The following is a 12,637-nucleotide window of genomic DNA, read 5'->3' as shown; positions in this document are numbered from 1 at the left end:
CTTCATTTAGAAGTGCTCATTCATATCTTCAACCATTCGACAATTGAGGAATGACCTGTATCTTTGTTAATTTCACTCAGTTCTCTATTTTTTGAAAAAAAAAATTAGGCTTTTATCAGAGAAATTTGTTGTAAACCTACCCCTTACTCAGTTTGCCCAGTTTTGAGTGTTTTGAGTTGCCCAACTCAAGGAAAAAACACCCAGTTTTTCTTTCTCATCTTAATAGAGTTGGTTTTGCTTTTGCAAAAACTTCTTAAATTTAATGTAATCAGTATTAGCTATTTAAAATCCTGTTATGCTATTTATCTCTTGTTTGATCATGATTTCTTCCTGTATCCATAGATATGACAGTCAATCTATTTTATTCTCCTCTAATTTGCTTATGGTATTATCTGAGAGAAATGAATAATAATAACTCATGATTTGGGGAGGCTCAGACATTCTCCTTTTCTTAATTCTTACTTCAAAATCTCAGTCTCTGAATATTGAGTTTACCTTCTTCTCTATCAAGATCCCACCTAAGTGATGAAGCTATTGTGTTCTACTCAAGCTTATATGGGGCATAAATGCTTTGAACTTAGAACTTAGAAGTGGATATCAATCAAAGTTCAATAAAAAGGCAGATGAAATTCAGTTTTATGCTGATAACAGCAATCCAAAGTGCTTTTATGATTCATTGAAGGCTATTTATGGGTCAAAGATGTATGGTGCACCTCAACTACTTGGTGCTGATGGAACAATATTGATTAATGATAAGGACATGATATTAGAGAGATGGGCTGAATATTCCCATGGTGTTCTCAGCAGATCATCATCAATCAGTACTGAAGCTCTTGACCATTTACCTCAACTTGAAATTAATCACTCCATAGCTGAATTTCCAACTGAGGTTTTGAACCATTAGGTAACTTTCATGTGGCAAAGCACCTGGTGCTGATTCTATTCTAGCTGAGATTTACAAGTTGGGGGGTCCATTGCTCATACGAAGGCTGATTATATGGCAAGAAGAGATTATGCCCCAGAAGTTCAGGGATGCCTCCAGTGTCCATTTATATAAAGCTAAAGAGAATAGATTATCCTGTGATAACCAAAAATGGGGCTGTCTGTCTCTTAGTCTGTCTCTTGGTTACTATTGACAAGATTCTTGCCAGAGACCCTTTTAATAGGCTGATACTTCACTTAGATAATGGTCATCTACTTGAGAGCCAGTGTGACTTAATGGAGGATTGATGGGGTATTTGCTGCCTGACAACTCTAGGAGAAAAGCCAGGAGCATAATGGAGTCTGTATACAATGCTTATAGATCTGACTAAGACCTTTGCTACTGTCAGTTAAAGGGGCTTATGAAAAATTGTGTCAAAATTTGGGTATATGGAGTAGTTTCAAAGACACTCGAGATGTACAGATTTAGATACATCTCCACTCCAAATACTTAAGTGCCTGATCTCTGATAGAGCCTTTCTACCTCATATTGGTCTGATCTTTCATGGTCAGACACTGTACAGTGATCCTGACATAGTGATATCATTTTGGACCTCTTAGCAAATGAAGCATAACAACCAACTATATGGCAAGCAGTGCCATTGGCAAAAAGTGTTACAAAGATGTAGTAGTGTCTATATTCAAGGACATAACGTTGGGGAACATGATATGAATGTTCTGTGTGTGTGTGTGTGTGGAAGTTTGGGATTGAACAGGGATTAATGTGTAATATATGTGAAATAAATAAAAGTAGATTTCATGTAGAAGGTGTTGCTTGAGCTGAGTTGTGAAGTACACAAGATTCTGTTAGGCAATGGAGTCTTGTACTTGTTTTCATTTGTAATTATTATACTTAGAATAAAGTATTATACTTACAATAGAATTTCTCTTGGTTCTGCTTTATTCTTCTTTTGATTTCACATCAGTTCATAGATGTTTTCCCAGATTTCTCCAATTTGTATATCTAACCAAGGCCTTTGATTCTGTCAGTCATGAGGGCTTATGGAAAATTATGTCAAAATTTGGTTCATCAAGGCACAGGTGATAGGTGGCACAGGGGATAGAGTACCAGTCCTGAAGTCAGGAGGATCTGAGTTCAAATCTGGCCTCAGACATTTAACACTTCCTAGCTGTGTGACCCTGGGCAAGTCACTTAACCCCAATTGCCTCAGCAAAAAAATAAAAATAAAAATAAAATAATAATAATAATAAAATAAAATTTGGTTCATCTCTACAGTATATTAGTCAGTTACTGAACTAATGACAAATTCTTCAATTCAAAAAGGCTACAAGTGATAATAAAGTAGAGGGAGTGTTGATGCATGATTTTTTGTTTGCAGATGATTGTACATTCAACATAGTCTGCTAAGTTGAATTGCAGCAAAATTCTCTGCTGTTTGTGTTGATTTTGGCCTAACAATGAACACTAAGAAAACACAGGCACTCCATCAGCCAGCGCCCTGCAGTCTCTAGTGGAAGCATTGGTTAAGCAAATGGAGTTTTGAGTGCTGTGATTTGAGTGCTGTTCATTTCCCTTGGCAGTATAATTTCCAGGGATGTCCACACTGATAATAAGTTTGACACAGGAACTGCCAGAGCTAACTGAGTGTTTGGGAAGCTCTAAAGGAAAGTGTGGGAGAGAAGAGGTATTAGAGCACCTTCCAAACTGAAGATCTACAGAGCATGGTCTTAAGATACTGAAGATCACTTAGCAGGATAACTTTATTCTATCTGGTATCTACCAGAAACTGAGGTCTCTTCTCACACTAAACTGCCAAATGTTATAATTCTACTGCAGAGAGTACTACTCTGTTAGGCTGGTTACATTGTTTGAATGCCAAATGTAAACTTGCTAAAAAGACTATTTATGGAGAACTCACATATGGCAAGTGCTCACAAGGTGATCAGAAAAAGTGATACCCAGACACTCTCAAAGTCTCTCTTAAAACACTTTAGAATAGATTGTATGACATGGGAGAAACTGACACAAGACTGCCCAACATGGCGTGCCTTTATCAGAGAAGGGATTGTACTCTATGAGCAAAGCAGAATTGAATTAGCTCAGAAGAAATGCAAGATGTGCACTCCAAATGTGCATAAGGACTATTTGTGTCTGATCTCTGTCAGAACATTCTACATTTGACTTGTTCTGATTGGCCACAGTTGGACACACGGTAACTTGACTCTAACATAGTGATGTCATTTTGGTCCTCTTGGAGATCAAAAAACAACCAATCAACCAGCAGCAACAGAAGGAAGAGGAGAAACCACAGAAGCAAGAGGAGAAATAGTAGCTGTGCTTTATGAGCAAAGCAGAACTGAATTAGCACAAAACAAATGCAAGACGTGTAAAGTTAGAGAGTCACCCCAAATGTTCATGTTTTTGTCTGACCTGTGGTAGAATATTCTGAGTTTGTATTCTTAGACACATTGATAACTAAGCTAGTGATATTATTTTGGTCCTCTCTGAAAATGAAGGACAACAACTAGTTTACCAATAAGAATTGATTGCCATCATTTTGAATGCACCTCTTAAGCTCCTTTGAAGGTTGTGAGTCAGCCACCATGAGTGTCTTTAGTTTAAGTAGGATATGGCCAAATGGTCATCCTATTAATAAAATGCTAACACCATTAGTAAAAATAATTAAATTAATTGAAAATTATATCTCTTGAACCTTTTCAAATATCACACATGGTTTACATCTAAATCAAGTACCTGTTTTGAACTTATCTTAGTATTTTGGTATAGGTTCTTGATTTATACCTAATTTGTGCCAAAGTGCTTTCTAGTTTTGCCAACTGCTATTATCAAGTAGTAAACTTTTATGCCCAAAATTTGAATCTTTGTATTTATCAAAGACCTAAATGACTGTTGTCATTCACTACTATTTATTATATGCCTATTATATTTATTATGATTTATTACTCCACTTCTTAATTAGTGATTATTGGTTTGAGATCTGGAATAGCTAAGCCATTTACCTTCAGATTTTTATTGATTCCCTTCAGAGTCCTGACCTTATATTTTTCCAGGTGAATTTGTTTTTAATTTTTTCTCTAGCTCTATAAAATAATTTGTTGGTAACATACAGAAATGCTGGTGACTTATGTCTGAGCTCATCTTATAACCTGCAATTTTGCTAAAGCTGTTAATTGATTCTCTAAGATTCTCTAAATATACTATCCTATCATTTGCAAAGTGATCATTTTGTTTCCTAATTATCTAGTTTAATTAATTTTTTCCTAGTCTTATTGCTAAAGCTAACATTTTTAGTAGAATACTGAATAAAAGGGGTGATAGTGGACATCTTTGCTTCACCCTTGATCTAACTGAGAAGACTTTTAGATGATCCCTATTGCAAATAATGCTTATTGATGCCAACTTGTGTAACCTCTTTCCATGTGATAGCATGAGATTAACAAAGGAGATCCAATTAATGGAGTTGGGGCTTATTTATATTTTCTCTTGACATTCTTAGGTTTCCAGTGAAACTCATAAATTATTAGTAATCTGTTTCATCAAATGCCAAGTTCATTTTCTTTTTTAAATGTATTTTAAAAATTATTAAATTGTTTTATAGCATTTTGGGGGTAATTCCTTGTTTATAATGAGTGTATCCATTCATATTCCTTTTGACCTCCATTTCCCCCGGGTGATATCCATTTTCAAAACTCTAGAAATTGGGAAAACAGTGTAATTTATTAATTTCATTATTCATCTTTTTTTGTTTTTGTTTTTGTTTTGTTATCCAGTACATTAATACAATACCTCACAATTACTTATTTAAATCTTGTGTTTAGATCATTATATACTTCAACAACAATACAATATGATGATCAATTCTGATGGATGTGGCCCTCTTCAACAATGAGATGAACCAAATCAGTTCCAATGGAGCAGTAATGAATTGAACCAGCTACACCCAGGGAAAGAACTCTGGGAGATGACTGAACCACTACATAGAATTCCCGATCCCTCTATTTATGTCCACCTGCATTTTTTGATTTCCTTCACAGGCTAATTGTACACTATTTCAAAGTCTGATTTTTTTTTGTATAACAAAATAATTGTTTGGACATGTATACATGTATTGTATTTAACCTATACTTTAACATATTTAACATGTATTGGTCAACCTGCCATCTGGGGGAAGGGATGGGGGGAAGGAGGAGAAAAGTTGGAACAAAAGGTTTTGCAATCGTAAATGCTGAAAAACTACCCATGCATATATCTTATAAATAAAAAGCTATAATAATAATAATAATAATAATAATAATAATAATAATAACAACAATAAAATATTTTAACTACATTCATTCTCATTAAAAAGATCATTCAAATTATATTGAAAAGATTTTTTGTTTGAAAATAGTCATCTCTCATAAGCGTTCTACTCCCTATAAAATCAATGTCCAAAACATATTTTAGAACAGTCACATTTTAGGGAATATTTGTAGTCCCTATTTGTTTATTTGTATAAATTTTTGTATTTGTATAATTTGTGTGTATATATATATATAATATATATAATTTGTATGTATGCATATATTATATATATATATGTATAAAATCCAGAAATTCATACAAAAGTGACTAGAAACCATACTAAATGATTTGATAGTACATACTAAATGGTTTGATATTACTGAACACACTTTTCCCTTCCTTTCCCCCTCCTTCATTCCCTTACCTATGTGCTCTGGATTAATTGCATTCTTTCTTCTCTATTCTGTCATCATGTTTTTGCTTTGTTTTGTTTTGGTTTGGTATCTCTAGCTTCATGTTTCTCTTAGTACTCTCTGCTACCTTCTTTGATAATTTTACATTTTTCTATAGCTTCTTCCATCACCTCTATAATCATTACTCTCTGCCTTCATTTACCCTATGGTTCCATTAAATTAAATGGCTCATTCCTCTAAAATTATTTTCCTTGCTTCAAATTTGTGTCTTTGCTCATGCCATTGCCTATGACACCAATACACCTACACCACTAAATCTCAATACTCAAATTTAGATTTCTTCTTTCTGATTCTCAGTACATAATACTTTGTCTGTTTTCTTTGTGTTTATGTTCTGTTTCATATTGTAATTGTCAGTATATGTGTTTTCATCTGTTACTTAGATCATAATGTGAGGAGGGTAGGAAATGTTCCACCATTTAATTTTTTTTTTGGTCATTGTTATTGTTGCTACAATCTCACTATGTTCCAGCTACAGTGTTTTGCATGATTCTGGGGATGGTAGGGTGTAGAGGGCCAGAACTCTGGAGAAGTATACTTGAAGCAAGGATACTTACAACAAGGTGTTAATTCAGTGGAACTGATAAGATGATGGTTCTTTAATTCACATATATATTTAGTACTTAGCATGGTGATATAATGGTTCTCTAGTTCACACATATTCAGTATGCTATAATGATGTAATTGCAATAGGGTATTTAAGGGCTGAGAAGATTGGAAATGAGACATTCCATTTTTGACTATCCTCCTGGTGGCTCTCCTGTCTCTTGCATTCTTCCACTAAGATCAAGACTGGTTCCGAGGTCCTCCAGAAAGCTAGCCTGAAGCTAATAGGTGTGTGAAATAGCTTTGCTCCCCATAATGATGACCTCCAAAATAAATACTTTGGCCACTTCTCCCCTATATGTACTAACTCTTCTATCTTCTGAAGTGAGAGATTGTCTAATTTCTGTATTTGCTGCTCCTTGAGCTCAGCAAGGTTCTTGGCACATAATCAAGCTTAAACATATGCTCCTACCTTCCAGCACATCAGAACAGATTGGTCACTCCTACTCAGGAGCTGAATTTCTCAATATTGTCTGAGGCACTGAGAAATTAAGTGATTTGCTCTGGTTAGCACAGCCAATATGTATAAGAGAAGGGATTTGAACCTAAAAAGAGGTTTGAGTCAAAGACCTATCTTTGATGTGCAGAGGAAGAATTGACAACTTTCTGATGATTCTTGAAATCCAAGAAGGAATTGCGTACTTTATCACTTCTAAATAATAGACAACTCATTATTACTTATATCATATAATCGTCTACAATCTAGTTCGTTCTCTCTCTCTCTCTCCCTCTTTCCCTATCTATCTATCTATGAATAGAGTTCTACGCCTAGAGTCAGAAAGACCTGAGTTCAAATCTAGCTTCAAGTACTCAGTGTCCTTTTGAACTTGGGCAAGCCAATTTTCTTCCCTTTGCCTTAATTCACTAGAAAAGAAAATGGCATACTACTCTGATATTTTTGCCAAGAAAACTCCATACATGATCATAGTCAGACACAACTAAATGACTAAAAAATACCAACACTATGTATCTATGAAGAGAAAAATGGATATTTATATGTTTTAAACTAATAACATCCTAGTACCATGAATAATTTGTTTGATACTAAAACTCTTTATTGATACCATCAGAGCTGTAGAAAAATAAATATCTTGGGAAAAAACAACAACAACAACAACAACAACGGTTTAATTTCAAAAATATAAAAGGTAGAGAAAGATAAGAGAGTTTTTCTAATACCTAGAGATGGACACACTGCCAAAACATAATTTAGTCTGGACTGTTTTCATGCTAAATCATTTCAAATTTTTCCTAGTAAGTTTTGATAAAATACAAACCTCTGGAAACCCCAAAGAGAGATCCTACTATGGAAAGACAAAATCATCTTATATCAGCTAGTAGAATCTGAATCTGTAATGATTTCAAAGATGTAGGGAACTTTCAGTGAAAGACTCCATGCATCAATGCAGATTGGCATCTGCTCAGCAAATTATAGTCTTAATAAGGGCACTCAGTAGTTATTTGATTCGTCCCAGGATACATGCAGAGTGTGTAATGACTTGAATCCAAGTCATCCTGTCTACTAGTTCTCTAGCTATTATGTCACACTGCCTTTTACTTCTTACTTTAGAGCAAACTTATACATAGACTAGGAAGGAAAAATAAAGTGAGGGGAAAAAATGAAAAGCGTTATTTGAGAGTTGAGACTGGCATCTGAAATATGACATCTCTCTTAAGAAATAGTTTTTTTCCCTGTAGGATTATGGGATAATAAGAATTTGATAATAGATAGCCAGAGCAGAGGTGATTTTCAATGTCTCAGTTTTTACATAAAGTATAAAAGAGAATGTAGCCATTCAATTAAAAAAAAAAAAGAATCTACTAAGTTAGTATGAAGTACATGGAGGGCACTATGTCTGGCACTGAGTACCCATTGAGGGCATGTCAGGATGACATTCTTGGCAGTGCTCTCCATGGTTGGTATATTCTGCGAATTCTAGCAAGAGCAACTTTGAGCTTTTCCTAGTTTATGCCATGTCACTTTCTGATGAAACACAGACATTGAACTTCTGCCACATGTCCCATCACTCTCTGCCACCTTACTGTGCCCAGGAGGATCTTTGTAAAGATGCTTGGAGAAATTAGTTTTAATCAGGGGAAAGAGGAATTACAGTGGGCTGCCATTACTGTTGTAATCACTTGGCAAAACAAGTCAGTGTAGAATAAACTGTGAATGCAGTCTTGTTCTACCAGCTGCAAATGCTATTTTAACAAGTTCAAATATCTGAGAGAGAGGGCAGAGTAGTAATTAGAGTGGGGTGACTAGAGCTTTATGCAGGGAACTAACATCTAAGGGTAGATTATCCCTCAATGGGTGGTGTACTTCCTCTCAGAAATGACCTGGAGGTTCTTATTTACCAGTCCTTGCTTCAGGAATAGGCAGATCCCCAAAAAGGAGAAGGAAGTGGAATACCAGAATATTTGTACTTAGGGGAGGCATGAGAAGGATCTGATTTGGCAATCTTCCTGCATTTCTGCCCTTGCACATGGATTTTCTCTCTTTGGACAAGTCTGAATTGCCTTCTCACATCCCCATACCTTCCTGATTGTATCTAATCTACTTCTGAAGACAGTAAGTGCTGGTGGAAACAGTGTTTTATTTTTGCCTTAAAAACGCTAGTTTCTCACATTCCTATTTACCCAAGACCAAAATTCCTATTCCTGGGTGGTACAAAGAAAAGAAGTAGAGAGATGGATTCTTAATTCACACATATTCAGTATGTTGTACTGATGTAATTGTACTAAGGTATATAAGGGCTGAGAAGGACTGGAAATGAGACATTTTATTTTTGACCATCCTCCTGGTGGCTCTCCTGTCTTCTTCACTTCTCCACTAAGACCAAGGAGTCGGGCTCATCCCGAGGTCCTCCAGAAAGCTAACGCAAACATCACAGTAAATATTCAGGAGAGAAAAAATGTAGATCAAGAAAGTTCTTTAGAAGACCCATGACTGTTTCAAGACAAACTGATGCATACACAGTGTGTCAACTCCCAAATTTATAGTTACTGGAAATAGAAATTGAGATTTTTCATAGGAGAATCATCAGGATGGGCAACATCAACCTTTCTTCATCAGAAGAGCACACCACATGAATAAATGCTTGTTCAAGGTAAGATTTGTAATAGAAAAGGTTTTTGCATAGGGTTGGGTACTGAGTGGGTTGTTAATGATAAGCTTGTACATATTAAGAACTGGAGGCAGCTTTGGCAGGGTCATGTCACATGCGTCAAATGAAAAGAGAATTTATTGAGCGATTTATGTCAAACGCTGTTCTAAACAATGGGTTTACGAAGAAAAACAATGCACTACAAAATGATTATCCTTGTGGAAAAAATAATGATTTCTTCTTAAATTCCAAATTTGTGTAACATATTTTTATGGGCAAAAATATGTAAAGTGTTTTAACTTTCTTTAATCCCCCAGCCTGGCTTAGAACTCATTTTCTAGATTTCTACAATGTCAAATGTTAAATAAGAAGTTTTTTTTCTCCAGCTCCAAGCTTCTCTCTAGACTCTGTTTCTTGGCCTATCCTTCCTCTCATTACTTCATTTCACCTGCCAAACTTTTGTGGCAATACATCCAGAGTTGGAACCATTAGTTCTTTTACTGATCTGCATGTATCCACTCAAGGATGGGAAGATGCCCAGTGCTTGACTAAAAGGGTATAAACTTCCTACAGCTATTGACATCACTTTTGTGTGGCAGGCTCAAGCCAAGTCCACTTTTTTTAGGAATCCTTTTCTCAGAAATAGTCCAAACATAGTTAAGCCAAGCAGAGACATGGATAGTAACCACAACTATGTTTAATTATCCCAATCTTCCCAATTAACCTGTCATAAAATCGACAGCAATTAAAAAAAAATGAATTAGTAACTAGCTATGCTGAGTCACATGGGACTCTTTTGTCATAGTACAACAACAAATTTCTTGCATCAACTACCACAGGAAAAGAAAATTATTTTTGATCAATGCTTTTATTTAAGGTCAGTTTTGCTTTAGCCCATAAAATGTGTTTTTCCAGATCACTCCTGTTCAGATTAGGTTTGGAAAGGTGTACAGAGAGAGAAGAATGACCAAAAAAAATTCCACTCCAAAGTAATGAGGAAGTCAAAGACCTTGGAAAAAGTCTCAGAAACAACTTACTAATGCTTTATTAGTAATATCTGAGCAGAGAGCCTTCCTCTTCTATTCAATGAGAAATCCTATCAATGTTTTTCCACCAAAGAATCTGAAGACAAAAACAAGCTTTAAAGTATAACAGAAATAAATGGAGAATGAGGTCATTCATCAAATTGGACTAAAGCTTTAACTCTATAATTTAACTCCTAGTCCCTCTCAGAATGAATTTTGAGAAATCACCTTTTTGTTAAGCAATATATAGAGGTGTCCACAGTACTCACCATTTTTACTTTCTTCATCGATGGCTACTATTGTTGCAGGTGGACCTCCCCGGGCCAGCTTACAATCTAAAAGTGAGGGAAAAGAAAGACAAATGCCCTTTACTTCATCATTCAAGCAAAGAGATACTCAACTCATATTTGTGGCTGATAAAAGGCATATCATTAACAAAAATGCATAACAGATGAGAATATTTTAGTGTGAAGTCTCTCATGGCCCATATCCATGCCTTCCCACATCAGAACACAAGAGCCACTCCACATAGGCTAAGCCTATTCAGATCTGGCTGTCAAGACACCAGCAGGGACCAGTGTTGAGCACAAGTCCTTCAGGACAGAGATAATGGAATGGTAATTTAACCCAAAGAAAGAACATAAAGGGATGATTAACAGGGATAAATTGTAATTAAAGCTTCATAACAGAAACAAACATAATTGGAATTTAATTGTGATAAAGGATCTAATTAAAGAGAGTGGAGAGAATTCTAATGATGCTCCGTGGAGGGATGCAACAAAGACAGACAAGGCATGTGGAGGAGGTTGGTTTGAGTATATGGTCATCTTACCCTCATATTGCCAGTCTGGAGTCAAAAGTATAGAGTCATCAATGGAAGCAGGGCAGAATAATGCAAGGAAGGAAGAAAGAAAGAAAAAAATACATGTGTATATATTTGGAGAGATTGAAGAAATTAAAAGTAGAACACAATAATCGCTTCACCTATTTATCTTTAATTCTAGAACAGTGGAAGAAGAAAGAAAACATCAATTCTGCAAATTCTAGCACTCTTTAAACACACTCACTAACCCATTCAACATATATGATTAGTTTCTTTAAGAAGTGAGACTCATTTTCTAAATTACTGACACTTTGTTCACACTTGGCTTGTCAAATGGAAAAGAAAAACTTTTTTTTTCTTATGAAGAGTATTACATTACTAGCAGCAGTTGATTTCTTTCCCTTAAGTCAGGTTAAGTTACTGAATGAAGACTAATGACTAATTAGTTTTGTAGACCTTGATAATGTCCTGCAACACATCCCAGGGGACTCAGGCAGAGAGAGTTCCAACAGCCTCAATAGGGCTGATAATTAAAATGTAAAGGCTTTTCATAGAAGAGAACAAACGTCCCTTTTCCAAGTCACAGAGCAAGAACTAATTCTCAGCTGTGACTTAGGGCAATCTATTCTCCTGTGGCTTGGGAATGCCAGCTAGGGTCACAGAGACAGTTGCAAATTCATCTTCATTTGGGAGAATTCAGAGACATCAATTTTTTGAACAAACTTCAGAGTCTACATAATTCCCTCATCTAACTTTCCAGGATCATTTCACATTATACCTTTTCATACTCTTGATTTGATCTGGACTGTCCTCCTAGTTGTTTTCTCTATTTAGCATTTTCAATCCTCTATCCTTTTATACAAGTTCTCTTTCATACTGGAAGGCACATCTGGCTCACAGCTGACTCTTCTGATGCCTTATTTTCCTCAATACTCATATCATCTATCACCTTTCCAAACTCCCTATTGACTTTGCACTACCCTCCCACAAAAGAATGTAAGTTCCTGGATGAAAAGAACTTAATTTTGGTTTGCAGGTTCCCAATATTTGGAATGGAGAATAGACAAAGTACCATAATACAGTATGATATAATCCCTTAAATTACAGTATGCTTTAAATTCATCTCGAGTCAAGATGAATTAAATGGATGCCAAAATTATTTCTTTTTTTAAACTACAGAGTATAAAAGCTTGTTATATATCATTAATATTTTCAGATAGACTCTCATTTATTTATAGTTCATGGTCAATGCCTCCCCAACTGTGGGCATTTGCCCAGGATTACACAGCTCAGAAGTGTCTGAGGCTGGATTAGAATTCAGATTTTTCTGACTCATCATCCTCTGATTTATTTGC

The 12,637-nt window shown here is 35.5% G+C and overlaps 1 protein-coding gene across 1 annotated transcript in view; it reads right to left on the bottom strand.

Moving 5' to 3' along the window:
* The window catches only part of PCDH15 (protocadherin related 15), an 859,006-nt gene that overhangs the window by 804,680 nt on the left and 41,689 nt on the right, over positions 1-12,637 (bottom strand). The window contains exon 2 of the mRNA XM_051973865.1: positions 10,729-10,794. Within this exon, the coding sequence (XP_051829825.1) occupies positions 10,729-10,794 (66 nt within the window). The remainder of the gene's footprint in view (positions 1-10,728; positions 10,795-12,637) is intronic.

Source organism: Antechinus flavipes, chromosome 2 (genome assembly GCF_016432865.1).
Source record: "Antechinus flavipes isolate AdamAnt ecotype Samford, QLD, Australia chromosome 2, AdamAnt_v2, whole genome shotgun sequence".
In the NCBI taxonomy this organism is placed as follows: Eukaryota; Metazoa; Chordata; class Mammalia; order Dasyuromorphia; family Dasyuridae; genus Antechinus; species Antechinus flavipes.
The sequence above is the reverse complement of the archived record's forward strand: the minus strand, read 5'-3'. Positions and strand labels throughout refer to the sequence as shown.